The 16,057-nt window shown below is 37.6% G+C and overlaps 1 protein-coding gene across 2 annotated transcripts in view; it reads left to right on the top strand.

Annotated features, from left to right (window-relative positions):
* LOC135100423 (BCAS3 microtubule associated cell migration factor-like) overlaps positions 1–16,057 on the top strand; it is a 109,745-nt gene that overhangs the window by 36,061 nt on the left and 57,627 nt on the right. For both annotated transcript variants that reach the window (XM_064003274.1, XM_064003273.1), the window contains exons 5-7: positions 1,015–1,169; positions 1,719–1,866; positions 6,821–6,946. In XM_064003274.1, the coding sequence (XP_063859344.1) occupies positions 1,015–1,169; positions 1,719–1,866; positions 6,821–6,946 (429 nt within the window). The remainder of the gene's footprint in view (positions 1–1,014; positions 1,170–1,718; positions 1,867–6,820; positions 6,947–16,057) is intronic.

The following is a 16,057-nucleotide window of genomic DNA, read 5'->3' as shown; positions in this document are numbered from 1 at the left end:
GAAGTCAATATAATTAGTGGCCCTTTTGAGGCTACTGGCTCACCAACTCATGTCTTTGCTTAGACATCAACTCTTTATGAATTGAACAGTTCCCACAGAGAAGCCACAGAATGCCTAACTTCTGATTTTTCTAAAATTCCTGATTGGGATAGAGCAAACTCAGTGTTGTTCTTTACCTCAAAAGTCAAATTCCTACATCTATCAACACAACACAACCTTCCAGATTGCTGTCCCCCTCTTTTCTTTGACATTCAACTGTCTCCCTCTTCTACACTGAGCATCTTTGTTTTGTCCATTATTAAAAAAAAATCTAAAATGAGAATTTCACATCACATCTCTTGCTAAAATAACTTAAATAAAGTTAGGCATTCTGAGCTGTCTCCATCAGTTTTTCTTACCCTTCCAGTAGCAAACTCTATAAGTTGCCTTATCTGCCCATGTATGGAGTACATTTCAGACATATGGAGGATTCCACTCATTATATTCTCTTAAACAGAGTGGAATCAAAAGTATTTGTTAGATCAATTCTCTTGTTAGTGATTGTCTTCAGTCTATCTCTTTGAAGCAAGATTGTATATACTGTCTTTCATCACTATATTCATGCTTACTCCTTTTCTGATCTTGTTATTTATCTGCCTCTTCCCACTTTCATGGTCTTGCTTCACATTACTTTACTTTCTCTCACCACTATTTTGTCAAGCTCCCTAATGCAAGAGTTAACCAATATTCTCAGTGTTTCATCCCATTTAGTAAACTTTAAAAATCTGTGTCTGGTTCTGTATTACTTCTTGCTTACGGTTTAAATTCTTTCAAGATGGGACTTTCAAGATACTTTTCTGTATAATCCTTGAGTTGCTTTTGGGACTGAACTCTGTATGGACTGGGATCTTCAGTGAGTTTTTTTTTTTTCATTCATTTGTTTTTGGAGCACTTGGAGCACACAGACAGGACATCAATCATTATTTAGTAGAACTTGTTTTTTACTGCACTATTTATTTTGACTTGAATTTTCAGGTGAAAATCATAAAGTTCAAGCATCCAGTTCATGATATTCAAGCCAATAAGAATATTGTTGTTATAACCTTCCTGGAGAAGCTGGCAGTGTTTGATGCATCCACTCTAGAAGACACCTTTACTGTCACCACTTGCTACCCTAGCCCAGGTCCAAGGTACTTTTATTTGCTACCTTGCCAATAAAAAAAAAATAAATAAATATGAATTTGATGTACTTAGTGTTTATAGCATCAGCAGACTTGTTGAACAAGAGCTTTTCATATAACATTCCTTTGAAATCTGGCCAGCAGACCAGACTACCTCATAAGGCACATCTTGTTCCATATTATTTTTTTTGCAGATTAGATAATATCTTGAAATAAAAGTCAGAACTGTAGTATGAAAGTCAAGATTAGGGTTTGACCTGATCACCTTGGTACAGAAATTCATATTACTTCCATCTGTTTGTTCCTTTCACTTATTTATAACTTCAGAAGTAAAGATATTCAAGACTTATGGAATATTGTATTCCCATTGGTATTTATTGATTATTGAAATGTTTTTGGAAGTTAATGTTTTGAATATTTATATATTTATGTCATCCTCAATTTAATAGTGCTTTTGATAACTTTTCAATATCTTTGTCAATGTTTTTTAATGTAGATACTTATACTATTTACTTATATATCATAATTACATATCCTGTAATTCTTTGTATTTTGCAGTGTCAATCCTATAGCATTAGGTGACCGCTGGTTAGCATATGCAGACCGCCGCCTCATTCCGTTGCACCAGTCCTTTGGTGGAATGGTCTCTGAAGGAACTACATCCTATAAAGCCACAGTTATACATGCTGCCAAATCTCTCACAAAGGTGTGTAGTTTATATTATGTCACTTAATTATTGGAAGGTTATTATTATCAATTTTATAGAAAAATTGAAAATGGAGGGAGTATTTCATGTTGCCCAGACTAGGAATTAGGAAAGAGAGTAGAACAGTACCAGGATAATGTTGTTGTTTCAAAGTATCTCTTAGGCTAGTTCCAATGTAGATTTATCTGTTAATATATTGGATAGTATAAGCTTGCTAAGGGTGAATAATGTGTATGTAGTAGATGTATCTTATTATTTATGTTTAGATATATAAATGGTGATTTGCACCATTCATTGCTTTATGCATTAAGGCACTGTGTACTTGCTTTTCATGCTGTCAAGTCTCTTACCAAGGTTTGTAATTCACAGAGCCTTTTCACACTATAAATTGTTTGAATTATATAGGCATATGTTGATGTTAAGATATGCAAGCACTTGTTTATTGCATCTCAAAAGAACATGTGCTGTAAGAATATTAGCTGAACAGCATCTTCTGAAAATATGGTTTGCTTAGAGATAAAAAAGAAAATATGGTCTGCTTAAAGATAGCAAAAGTAGTCACTGGTAAGCAATGTTTAGTTGAGGGTTGCATGAATGAAGTGGCAATCAATACCCTGGATCATAGTAAATATAGAAGAATAAGAATCATAAGTCAGGTAATGTGGGTAAACAGAAAAACTTATGGAAGAATTTATAAAGTGGTGAGTTAGCTTGATGTGCAGTTTTCATTTAAATGAACTAGAGAACCACTAATATGATTGATTGTACAGGAAAAATTTATAACAAAGAGGAAACGACTATACTTCACTTTTATTGCTATTCCTGAAGTTTAAAAAAAAATGGTTGTTAACTTGTGCAGTGCTGGTCATTTTAACGATGGACCCACCCATGGTGCCAGCCAATTTTCAATATTTTTATGCACTGAAAAATCCTAAACAATGTAAAGATAGTGGGAAATCATGCAAAAAGGGGTTTAGCAAAGAGAAAGATTTTTGAAACTAACATTATAGGTTGCCTAGCATGGGTGTGTATAATGTGACGAATAGCAATGCCAGTGGTGTTCATGGTGCTACTGATTTGTGGCTACCACCAATGTTTATGAATGGTATAATGTTACTTCGGTAATGGTAAATCACCACAATGCCAATGTACATATGATTAGTAGGCTACTTGTATTATGTGAGGGAATGAGGATTAGAATTACATTATTCACCTCACTGCATGATTTTTTATTTATTTATTTATTTATTTTTATGTAGGAAAGACACCAGCCAAGGGTAACAAAAAATCCAATATAAAAAAAAAAAGTCCACTGATATACAAGTCCCTGAATAGGGTCCAAAGTGGTAGTCAGTATTTGAAGGATAAGTGTCTTGAAACCTCCCTCTTGAAGGAGTTCAAGTCATAGGAAGGTGGAAATACAGAAGCAGGTAGGGAGTTCCAGAGTTTACCAGAGAAAGGGATGCATGATTGAGAATACTGGTGAACTCTTGCATTAGAGACATGAACAAAATAGAGGTGAGAGAAAGAAGAAAGCTTTGTGCAGCAAGGCTGTTGGAGGAGGGGAGGCATGCAGTTAGCAAGATCAGAAGAGTACTTAGCATGAAAATAATGGTAGAAGATAGCAAGAGATGCAACAATGTGGCAATGAGGAAGAGGCTGAAGACAATCAGTTAGAGGAGAGGAGTTGATGAGATGAAAAGCTTTTGATTCCACCCTGTCTAGAAGACTGGTATGAGTGGAATCCCACCAGACATGTGAAGCATACTCCATATATGGGCAGATAAGGCCCCTGTACAGAGTTAGCAGCTAGAAGGGTGAGAAAAACTGGTGGAGACGTCTCAGAACACCTAACTTCATAGAAGCTGTTTTAGCTAGGGATGAAATGTGAAGTTTCGTCTAGATTATAAGTAAAGGACAGACTGAAGATGTTCAGTGTAGAATAGGGGGGCAGGTTAGTGTCATTGAAGAAGAGGGGATAGTTGTCTGGAAGTTTGTATCGAGTTGATAGATGGAGGAATTGAGTTTTTGAGGCATTGAACAATACTAAGTTTGCTCTGCCTCAATCAGAAATTTTAGAGAGATCAGAAGTTGGGTATTCTGTGGCTTCCCTGTTTACTTCCTGAATGGTTGGATGTCTATGAAAAGACGTATAAAAGTGCAGGATGGTATCATCAGTGTAGGAGTGGATAGGACAAGAAGTTTGGTTTAGAAGATAATTGATAAATAGTAGGAAGAGGGTGGGTGACAGGACAGAACCCTGAGGAATACCACTGTTAATAGATTTAGGAGAAGAACAGTGACCATCTGCCACAGCAACAATAGAACAGTCAGAAAGGAAACTTAAGATGAAGTTACAGGGAGAAGAATAGAACCCATAGGAGGGTAGTTTGGAAATCAAAGCTTTGTGCCAGACTCTTTCAAAAGCTTTTAATATGTCTAAGGCAACAGCAAAAGTTTCACCAAAATCTCTAAAAGAGGATGACCAAGACTTAGTAAGGAAAGCCAGATCACCAGTAGAACGGTCTTGACGGAACCCGTACTGGCAATCAGATAGAAGGTTGTGGAGTGATAGATGTTTAAGAATATTCCTGTTGAGGATAGATTAAAAAACTTTAGATAGGCAGGAAATTAAAACAATAGGACAGTAGTTTGAGGGATTAGAAGAGTGACCCCTTTTAGGAACAGGCTGAATGTAGGCAAACTTCCAGCAAAAAGGAAAGGTAGATGTTGACAGACAGAACTGAAAGGGTTTGACTAGGCAAGGTGCAAGCATAGAGGTGCAGTTTCAGAGAACAATAGGAGGGACCCCATCAGGTCCATAAGCCTCCCGATGGTTTAGGCCAGTGAGGGCATGGAGAACATCATTGCAAAGAATAGGTAGCATGAAGTGGAAGAGAGGGAGGAACAAGCCCTGAATCATCCAAGGTAGAGTTTTTAGCAAAGGTTTGAGTGAAGAGTTCAGCTTTAGAGATAGACACGATAGTAGTGGTGCTGTCTAGTTGAAATGAAGGAGGGAAAGAAGAAGTTATTTGATATATTTTTTGGCTAGGTGCCAGAAGTCATGTTAAAATCTTGAAAGATTTTAACACTTTTTTTGTTAATGAAGGAGTTTTTGGCTTGTTGGAAAACAGATTTGGCATGTTTCTGAGCAGAAACATAAAGTGCATAAGATTCTGATGCTGGAAAGCTCAAGTACATTTTGTGGGCCACCTCTATCATGTATAGCACGAGAATAGGCTGTGTTAAACCAAGGTTTGAAAGGTTTAGATCGAGAAAAAGAGTGAGGAATGTACATCTCCATGCCAGACAATATCACCTCTGTCATGTGCTTGGCACACAGAGATGGGTCTCTGACACGGAAGCAGTAGTCAATTCAAGGAAAATCAGCAAAATACTTCCTCAGAGCTAGGCTTCTATGGAAGAAAGCCCCAGAAAAATGAAAAGAAAAAAAGAACTTCAGAGGCAATAAAAAGAATTATACCTCATCGTGATTTGGAGCTTGAATTGGGCTTGAACTAAATTTACTTTCATTTATTCCTCTTATTGCAATCAAATTATGCCCTTATTCAATGGAAGCTGCAATTAAATATTTTTTAATTCAGGCTTTAGCATCAACAATCTTAATTATATCCAGATATATATATATATATATATATATATATATATATATATATATATATATATATATATATATATATATATATATATATATATATATATATATATATATACTCAACTGATTTTTCTTATACTTTAATTACTTTATCTTTACTTTTAAAATTAGGAGCAGCTCCTTTACATTTTTGATTTCCCCAAGTTATTGAAGGTCTAACTTGACCTCAAGCTTTTATTCTCTTAACAATTCAAAAATTAGCCCCAATATTTTTAATTTCTTACTTGACATACTCTTCCAACCTTATTTTTTAATTACTTTTGCAGCCATTCTTTCTTCTCTTATTGGAGCCAACAAGCAGAGGCAAAATGCCTGAGGCACCTCCACTCATGGGGATCCTGAGGAGGGATGGGAGCGATAGGACAAGATACAGATATGAGATTGTGATTGGAGGAGCCCAATGGAGAAGATAGGGTAACAGCATAAGCAGAGGGATTAGAGGTTAGGAAAAGGTCAAGAATATTGTGCATACCTCCACAAGACGGTCAGGAATATGAGTAGGGTGTTGCACCAGTGCATTATGTTGTGGAGGATAGCAAAGTTAAAGGCTAGTTCACCAGGATGGTCAGTGAAGGGAGAGGAAAGCCAAAGCTGGTGGTGAACATTGAAATTTCCAAGAATGGAGATCTCTGCAAAAGGGAAGAGAGTCAGAATGTGCTCCACCTTGGAAGTTCAGTAGTCAAAGAATATCTTATAGTCAGAGGAGTTAGGTGAGAGATATACAGCACAGATAAATTCAGTTTGAGAGTGACCCTGTAGTCATAGCCAGACAATGGAAGACTCAGAAGATTCAAGAACGTGGGCACGAGAGCAGGTTAAGTTGTTGTGCACAGAGACGCAACATCCGGCTTTGGAGTGAAAATGAAGATAGAGAAAGTAGGAGGGAACAGAAAAGGGGCTTTTGTCAGTTGCCTCAAACACATGAGGATATATATATATATATATATATATATATATATATATATATATATATATATATATATATATATATATATATATATATATATACACACACACACACACACACACACACACACACACACACACACACAAAACAGCTGTTTCCACTCGTGATGTAATAATGTTTTGTATTTATAAGTGAAATTCCCTTTAAAAAATGTAAGATTATCTTTGTGGAACATTCAAAAGATTCTTTCTCATATGTTCCTATTTGTGCTCATGGTTATAAATAATGCTAACTTTCCTTTTAAATCTAGGATTTTTCAGTATTTATGGAAGAAAATTAATTGATTAATTAATATCTGCTACTTTTGATAGGGTCTGAAGGAGTTGAGTGAGAGTGTTGCTTCCAACCTGATGGGCCAGCGTGGTGGTTCTCCTGCCCAGCAGTCAGCTCCTTCCAGCCAACCAACGCCTGGCATTGTTACTGTCATTGACACACAGGTACTACTCCAGAGAATCTTAGTCTAGAGTTAAAAATATCTTGTTCAAGTTCATCATGAAAGTGCTATATTATTGAAAAATGAAAAGCACATCCAGCCTTCTCCCAAACAAGTGGGATGTTACAGTGCAAAAAGAAAACTACTATTAAAGATCATTTGTCTATATAGTTATCTATACATGTCTCTTCCCAAGGACTCTCTTCTATAAGATAGCCATAGTGGCATTCCACAGGACAGGAACTGACCAGCTCACAAAAGGACAGCTAAGAAATATATTGGGACAGTTGTAACCACAGCAAATCTAGATAAAAGAGATTTATGTTGGCAACAATTGGTGCTCAATAGCTGACTGGAATGGGACACCCAATGTCCTAGAACCAAAGTCAACAGTTTTCATACCAGCTGCCACCTCATACTACAGCTGCTCATATTCAGGCACACTATGAGTTGGATGTCAAGGTTTCCCTTTGCCTGTAGCCTGCCTCAAAGGTGCCAACACAGATGAGGGATACATATCAAGTGAGAATATTATAGGGATATACAAATCTCCAAGAGTCCCACAGTAGATTACCACACCAAGTAATCTTCTGTTGGACTTTTGCCAGGCAGCTCTGTGTGCTCCCCACAACTGGAATTGTCTGTCATTGAGCTATGCCTGGTGCCAGTCACCTCTTATCCATTAAAATTACCATTTTTAAGAGGGAAAGTCACACTGCATCTGTCAATTAACATCACCACTTAGAGAATATGAAAAATAGACAATGGTGGGAAGGTCCCCATCACAATACCTATCTTACATAGAATATTAATGATGGTGAAAGAATATGTAAGATGGCATTTGCTATGCTAGACCTGCCCTTATTTCTGGAAGAGACAAGCTGCTACCTAAAATCTAAACTTTTACATAATCTGCAGTTACAGTGGAACTAAACTATTTAGTACTCTGTTTATCCAGCCATTTATCTTTCTATTTGTCTAACTATATTTACCTGTCTATCTATCTCCTCTCTCCATAAGTATTATCTAAGCCCTAAGGGGATGGTCACAGCTGAAGACCATCTCTCTCTGTCTCCCCATTCAAACATTCCCTTCTTACTTGTTCCAGCACTTCTTTCATTAATGTACTCTCTTCCTTTCATTGTTCAAGTGGCCTTCCTCTACTTTTAGCACTTACAACTTGACTCATATACATTTCTATTCCTTTTCTGTTCCCTACTTTCTCTATTCTCATTTTCAATCCAAAGCTGGATGTTGCATCTATATGCACAATGACTTAACCTGCTCTAGTGCCCACGTTCTTGAATCTTCCGAGTTTTCCATTATCTGGCTATGACTATAGGGTCACTCTCAAACTAAATTTATCTGTGCTGTATACCTCTCACTTAACTTCTCTGACTATAAGATATTCTTTGACTACTGAACTTCCAAGGTGGAGTACATTCTGACTTTCTTTCCTTCTGTAGAGATCTCCATCCTTGGAGACTTCAATGTTCACCACCAGCTTTGGCTTTCCTCTCCCTTCACTGACCATCCTGATGAACCAGCCAGGATGGTCAGTTGCTATCCTCCACAACCTAGAGCAATTGGTGCAACACCCTACTCGTATTTCTGACCACCTTGGAGATATGCCCCAACGTTCTTGATCGTTTCCTAACCTCTATTCTTGCTTATACTGTTACCCTATCTTCTCTGCTGGATTCCTCCAATCACAGTCTCATATCTGTATCTTGTCCTATCACTCCAATCCCTCCTCAGGATCCCTCTGAGTGGAAGTGCCTTGGGCATTTTGCCTCTGTTGTGGGGACCTGAAGAGGTATTTTGCTGGTTTTCCTTGGAATGACTACTGTTTCTGTGTCAGAGATCCATTGCTATGTGCCGAGTGCATAATAAAGGTGATATTGTCTGACATGGAGGCGTACATTCCCCACTCTTTTTCTCGATCTGAACCTTCCAAACCTTGGTTTAACATAGCCTGTCCTCGTGCTATACATGATAGAGAGGTGGCCCACAAAAGGTACTTGAGCCTTCCATCATCAGAATATCATGCTTTTTATATTTTTGCCTGGAACCATGCCTGTTCTCCAATTAGCCAAAAACTCATTCATTAATAGAAAGTGTCAAAATCTTTTAATATCTAACTTCCCTTGTGACTTCTGGCACCTAGCCAAAAACATCTCCAGTAACTTTGCTTCTTCTTCTTTCCCTCCTTTATTTCAACCAGATGGCACCACTGCTATCACATCTATCTCTAAAGCTGAACTCTTTGCTCAGACCTTTGCTAAAAACTATCTTGGATGATTCAGGGCTTGTTCTATCCTCTCCTTTAGCTTAGCTCTGACTACTTCATTCTATTAATATTCTTCATCTATTAATATTCTTTGCAATGATGTTTTCCATGCCTTCAGTGGCCTAAACCATTAGAAGGCTTATGGATCTGGTGCTTGCACCTTGCCCAGCTGAACTCTTTCAACTCTGTCTGTCAACATCTACCTTTCCTTCTTGCTGGAAGTTTGCCTACATTCAACCTGTTTCCTAAAAAGGGTGACCGTTCTAATCCCTCAAACTACTGTCCTATTGCTTTAATTTCCTGCCTATCTAAAGTTTTTGAATCTATCCTTAACAGGAAGATTCTTAAACATCTATCACTTAACCTTCAATCTGATCGCCAGTATGGGTTCCATCAAAGCCGCTCTACTGGTGATCTGGCTTTCCTTACTGAGTCTTGGTCTTCCTCTTTTAGAGATTTTGGTGAAACTTTTGCTGTTGCCTTGGATATATCAAAAGCTTTTGATAGAGTCTGGCACAAAGCTTTGATTTCCAAACTACCCTCCTACAGCTCCTATCCTTCTCCCTGTAACTTCATCTCTAGTTTTCTTTCTGACCATTCTATTGCTGCTGTGGTAGACAGTCAGTGTTCTTTTAATCTATTAACCTCTTTGGCACGATGATGCAGTACATACGTCATTTCATCTCTCGTAGCATATCTGAGTGACGCACATACTGCGTCATGGTCATTTGAGCCAGTGTGTGTTACATTTCTTCTCAGATATAATACGAGATCTTTCAGAATGTTAGCCGGATATGATACAGTGTTTTATGTTCCTCCCAATATTATTCTAATGTGCTTTGGACCCTATTCGGGGACCGATATTTCAATGGGCTTTTTTTTCAATTGGATTTTTGTTGCCCTTGGCTGGTGTCCTTCCTACTTAAAAAAAAATAAATGAATAAATAAAAAATACAGTAGGCATGGTTGATATATGTGCAGCAGGCAGAACATATGTAAAAACTGTGCTTAGTAAAATGTGCCTGATATCTTGTTATTTCTTGAGAGATCTGGAAACACTTTTTAGTTGGCAGCTCATTGACATCTTGCCTCCAGTCTCTGCTCCCCAGAATGCGCTCAGGTGCCTTGTGCCTTGGCAAGATGATGTCTGTTGCTCTATGGTTCTTTCCCTTGTTAATTTCTTTGCAAGGCACACTTACTTCCAACCCCTCAACTGCTAACAATGTTGAAGAAAAAACAGCTCACAAAGGCTCAGGTAGAGGTCATACACATCCTCTACAAGGAGGGATAGTCTAATCGGTGTATTGCAGAGAATATAGGAGTTTCAGTCTGTACAGTTCAGTTATGGATAAAAAAAATACTTGGCACTGGACCATAAAAAAGGGCTGGGAAGAAAATGCTGCTTTCAGACAGGACCCTGAATATCATCAGAAGGCAGGTGGAGTCCAACCCGACTCTTACAGCAAGAGAATTAAAGAACAAAAACCCCAAGATACCCAGTGATGTGGCAATATGCCATATATATATATATATATATATATATATATATATATATATATATATATATATATATATATATATATATATATATATATATATATATATATATATATATATATATATATATATATATATATATATATATATATATATATATATATATATATATATATATATATATATATATATATATATATATATATATATATATATATATATATATATATATATATATATATATATATATATATATATATATATATATATATATATATACATACACAGTAGGCACAGTTGACATATGTAGGGTAAGAATTTTGTCTATCTTGAACTAAATTGGGTACAATAGAAGGCTCAAGGAAGAAAAAAAAAAAGTCTGCTACAGTCTGGAAGTAAGTTTAAGGCATGGAATCCCACAGCTACTGGATGGCATCCTTGAGCTTCGGTACTGAGATACTACCCTCCTACAGTTTATATATATATATATATATATATATATATATATATATATATATATATATATATATATATATATATATATATATATATATATATATATATATATATATATATATATATATGCATACATACATTGTTACAACCATAATTTCCATCATCATAAAATATATGTCTCCTGCCCAGCACCTGACAAGTAACAGCTACTCAGCCACAGGCAGCACCCAGCAACACTGAGGGTGCTTCCTGAGTGGCAAGCAACAAACTCTCATTAGCAACCTTACTTAGCACTGCCTCTCGACATGGCACTGTAATGCTCATGTCAAATACATCATAATAACTTGCCCCGGAAGGAGGAATCGGGTTAGCACCCTTACAAGCAATCCCCACACCAGGAGAAACAACACTAGCCATAGCACATTGGAGAGGGGCCCCAGACAAGAGCTCATCAGGCTTGTCAGCCTAACACAAGCGGTTACACTTAACAAACATAGACACATCCAACCACCAAAACTGCGCCAAATGCTCCTAAGTTACCCTGACTCCAAAACAACCAAGCACCAGGCTGCTACGTGCATCTAGCACCTGTGCCTCCTTAAATGTGGATGGCACATCAAAATGGAGCAACAAACCTCTGTCCTCCTCACTCTGCTGACTATTCATAACATAGTTGCTCCAGCTGCTAACTCTGTACAAGGGCCTTATCTGTCCATGTATGGAGTATGCTTCACATGTCTGTGGGGGTTCCACTCATACTGCTCTTCTAGACAGGATGGAATCAAAAGCTTTTCATCTCATCGACTCCTCTCTTCTAACTGATTGTCTTCAGCCTCTTTCTCACCACTGCATTGTTGCATCTCTGCTATCTTCTATCGCTATCTTCATAGTGACTGCTCTTCTAACCTTGCTGGCTGCATGCCTCCCCTCCTCCTGTGGCCTCGCTGCACAAGACTTTCTTCTTTCTCTCACCCATATTCTGTCCACCTCTCTAATGCAACAGTTACTGTATTTGGTGGCATATAGGACACACAGACATATAAGACACCCCTATTTCAGCAGATCAGATTCATGAAAAAAAAGGTTGTAGTGTATTTAAGCATATATTGTTGAAAGCAATTTAGCAGCACATTACACAAGCACAAAACATTGCTGTATAAAAGCAAGTTGGCAGTACAGACAAGCAACAAGCATAAACAAAATATCTCAATAGTATTGTAATTGTAAAACATTGTAAATGAAACCAAAAAAACAAAATAACTAAGCAGAAAACATTGCAAAAACACCTTAGCTATAGCAGAAAACATTACTGTGTAGCCTAAAAACAAGCTGATAGTACAAACATACAAAGCAAAGAAATCACAATAGTAATGAAACATTGAAACCTAAAATAAGGCCAGCAGTGCATAAAGCAATAAATAAAGCAGAATCCATTTTATTAAAACAATCTGCCGGTACACTTGAACATAAACCAAAACACGGCAAGAAATTGGGAAAACACTTTAACTATCTTCATTACCAGAAAAGTCTTCATCATCTTCAAACCCAAAAAGTCTTTTTCATCTTTGTCACTACTGCTGGAATCACTGACTTCAAATAACACATAATCTTTTGTGCCATCAAGGAGATTGCTAATGCCACACTTCTTAAAAGACTTCACAGTGATTTCAGGCCTAATGTCATCCCAAGATTTCTTCACCCACTCACACACTTGGGCAATGGTGGGGCTGCTTATTCTTCCTGTGGGTGTGAGGTCATGATGTGGCTCAGTCATCTACTTGTTCCAATGTTCATGCATGTTTTGCTTAAATGGCTTATTCACAGACACATCTAAAGGCTGCAGTTGTCTACCAGGAATGACAGCTAACTGGGTTTTCAATTCACCCACTATTTTTTTAATGGCTGCAGTTCTATGCGCTCAAAACTAATCCCAAACCAGAAGAGAAGGTTTTCTTAACAGTCCACTAGGAATCCTTGACCATACATCTTGAAACCACAGTTTCATTCCATTTTTGTCCATCCAGTCTTTTCGGTGGATGTGAACAAATACACCTGTTGAAATTTTATCTTTAGGCTGAGTTTTTCTTTTAAATATCAAGAGAGGTGGCAGTTTTGTGCCATCAGCACAACAGGCTAGAACTTCTGTATAGTGAGTCTTTTCATGGCCAGGTAGTTTTAGACCCTCTGGCAGGCACATTCCTGTCCAAATGTGAGTGGAACTTCATCCATGTTCCCTATTTGGCCCAGTTCAAAACAAATTTTCTTTTGTGCAGTTATAACAAATCTATGAAATTCTAATATTTTTCGTCATAATTAGCAGGCATTTGCTATGCAATAGATGTTTTTATACGCATTGATAAACCCTGCTGTTTCATAAACTCGTAACACCAACCATCTGTTCCTGCAAAACTCTGTATTCCTTATTGTTCTGCTTCTTTCCTGGCATCATGAATTATCATTTTAGTATAAACACTTCTCCCTGAATTTCTCTCATTTTATCACCCACATTTTTATGTCAACCTCAAGTTCTGGCCAATGTGGGGCTGGGCAATGAAGGCTATGTTTACCTTTTTCTCCAGTTGGAGTTCTTGCTGTTGCCAGACATGTATAATTTTTTCCGTAGGTAGTGGCCCAAAAGCCCTTACTGCTGCTCTGTTGCCATGCTCTTTGGCATAATCTACCACTTGTACTTTGTAGGAGATTGTGGAGCTCAATCTTTTTCCTTCTGCTACCATAACAGTGAGGGTGTTGGTGTGTTTTCTTATGATCATCATCAAATGGCTGTTGGCATCAAGTCAGGGTTCCGATCAGCTGATATTTATAAACATGCGTTTCTATCCTTCTCTCTGTAACTTCATCTCAAGTTTCTTTTCTGACTGTTCTATTGCTGCTGTGGTAGACGGTCACTGTTCTTCTCCTAAATCTATTAACAGTGGTGTTCCTCAGGGTTCTGTCCTGTCACCCACTCTCTTCTTATTCATTAATGATCTTCTAAACCAAACTTCTTGTCCTATCCACTCCTGCACTGATGATACCACCCTGCACTTTTCCACGTCTTTTCATAGACGTCCAACCCTTCAGGAGGTAAACATATCACGCAGGGAAGCCACAGAACGCTTGACTTCTGATCTTTCTAAAATTTCTGATTGGGGCAGAGCAAACTTGGTATTGTTCAATGCCTCAAAAACTCAATTCCTCCATCTATCAACTCAACACAACTATCCCCTCTTCCAGACAACTATCCCCTCTTCTTCAATGATGCTCAACTGTCCCCCTCTTCTACACTGAATACCCTTGGTCTGTCCTTTACTTATAATCTGAACTGGAAACTTCACATCTCATCTCTAGCTAAAACAGCTTCTATGAAGTTAGGTGTTCTGAGACATCTCCACCAGTTTTTTCACCCCTCCAGCTGCTAACTCTGTACAAGGGCCTTATCCGTCCATGTATGGAGTATGCTTCACATGTCTCGGGGGGTTCCACTCATACTGCTCTTCTAGACAGGGTGAAATCAAAAGCTTTTCATCTCATCAACTCCTCTCCTCTAACTGACTGTCTTCAGCCTCTCTCTCACCGCTGCAATGTTGCATATCCAGCTGTCTTCTACCGCTATTTTCATGCTAACTGCTCTTCTGATCTTGCTAACTGCATGCCTCCCCTCCTTCCACAGCCTCGCTGCACAAGACTTTCTTCTTTCTCTCACCCCTATTCTGTCCACCTCTCTAACGCAAGAGTTAACCAGTATTCTCAATCATTCATCCCTTTCTCTGGTAAACTCTGGAACTCCCTGCCTGCTTCTGTATTGCCACCTTCCTGTGACTTGAATTCCTTCAAGAGGGAGGTTTCAAGGCACTTATTCATCAATTTTTGACCACTGCTTTGACCCTTTTAAGGGACTGGCATTTCAGTGGGCATTTTTTTTTATTAGATTTTTGTTGCCCATGGCCAGTGTCCTTCCTACATAAAAAAAAAGAAAAAGAAGTACCGTTCGTAAGCTAGGTTAGTGAGCATCAGGGAGATGATTAGCCTATAGGAGGTCTTAACTTCACATATTGGACATATTTTTTAGCCAAAAATTTGGGAAAAAGGTGTGTCCTATATGCCGTCAAATACGGTAACCAGTATTCTCAATCATTCATCCCTTTCTCTGGTAAACTTTGAAACTTCCCGCTTGCTTCTGTATCTCCATCTTCCTTTAATTCTAATTCTTTCAAGAGGGAGGTTTCAAGACACTTATCCTTTAAGAATTCTTTGAAGAGGGAGGTTTCAAGACACTTATTCTTTAATTTTTGACTATTGGTTTGGACCCTATTTGGAGACTGGGATCTCAGTGGGCCTTTTTTTTTTATTTATTTATTTTTTTATTGGATTTTTGTTGCTCTTGGCTGGTGTCCCTAATATATATATATATATATATATATATATATATATATATATATATATATATATATATATATATATATATATATATATATATATATATATATATATATATATATATATATATATATATATATATATATATATATATATATATATATATATATACACATAGGAAATTGTTGTGGAAGTTGAAGCATAATGGTGGGCTAAGGGGGTGCCTGCTGAGATGGATGGAAAATTTCTTGACAAACCGAGAAATGAGAATGGTGGTAAAAGATAAAAAATCATCATGGAGGGAAGTCATAAGTGGAGTACCCCAAGGTTTAGTACTTGCACCAGTTATGTTTGCAGTCTATATAAATAATATGACGGAGAGTGTGAACAGCTACATGAGCCTTTTTGTGGATGATGCAAAGTTGCTGAAGAAAGTTGAGTGTTGAGGACTGTGGAACATTACAAGAAGACCTAAACAAGATATCAGAGTGGACT

This window comes from Scylla paramamosain, chromosome 5 (assembly GCF_035594125.1).
Source record: "Scylla paramamosain isolate STU-SP2022 chromosome 5, ASM3559412v1, whole genome shotgun sequence".
In the NCBI taxonomy this organism is placed as follows: domain Eukaryota; kingdom Metazoa; phylum Arthropoda; class Malacostraca; order Decapoda; family Portunidae; genus Scylla; species Scylla paramamosain.
This window is presented reverse-complemented; position numbering and strand designations above follow the sequence as displayed.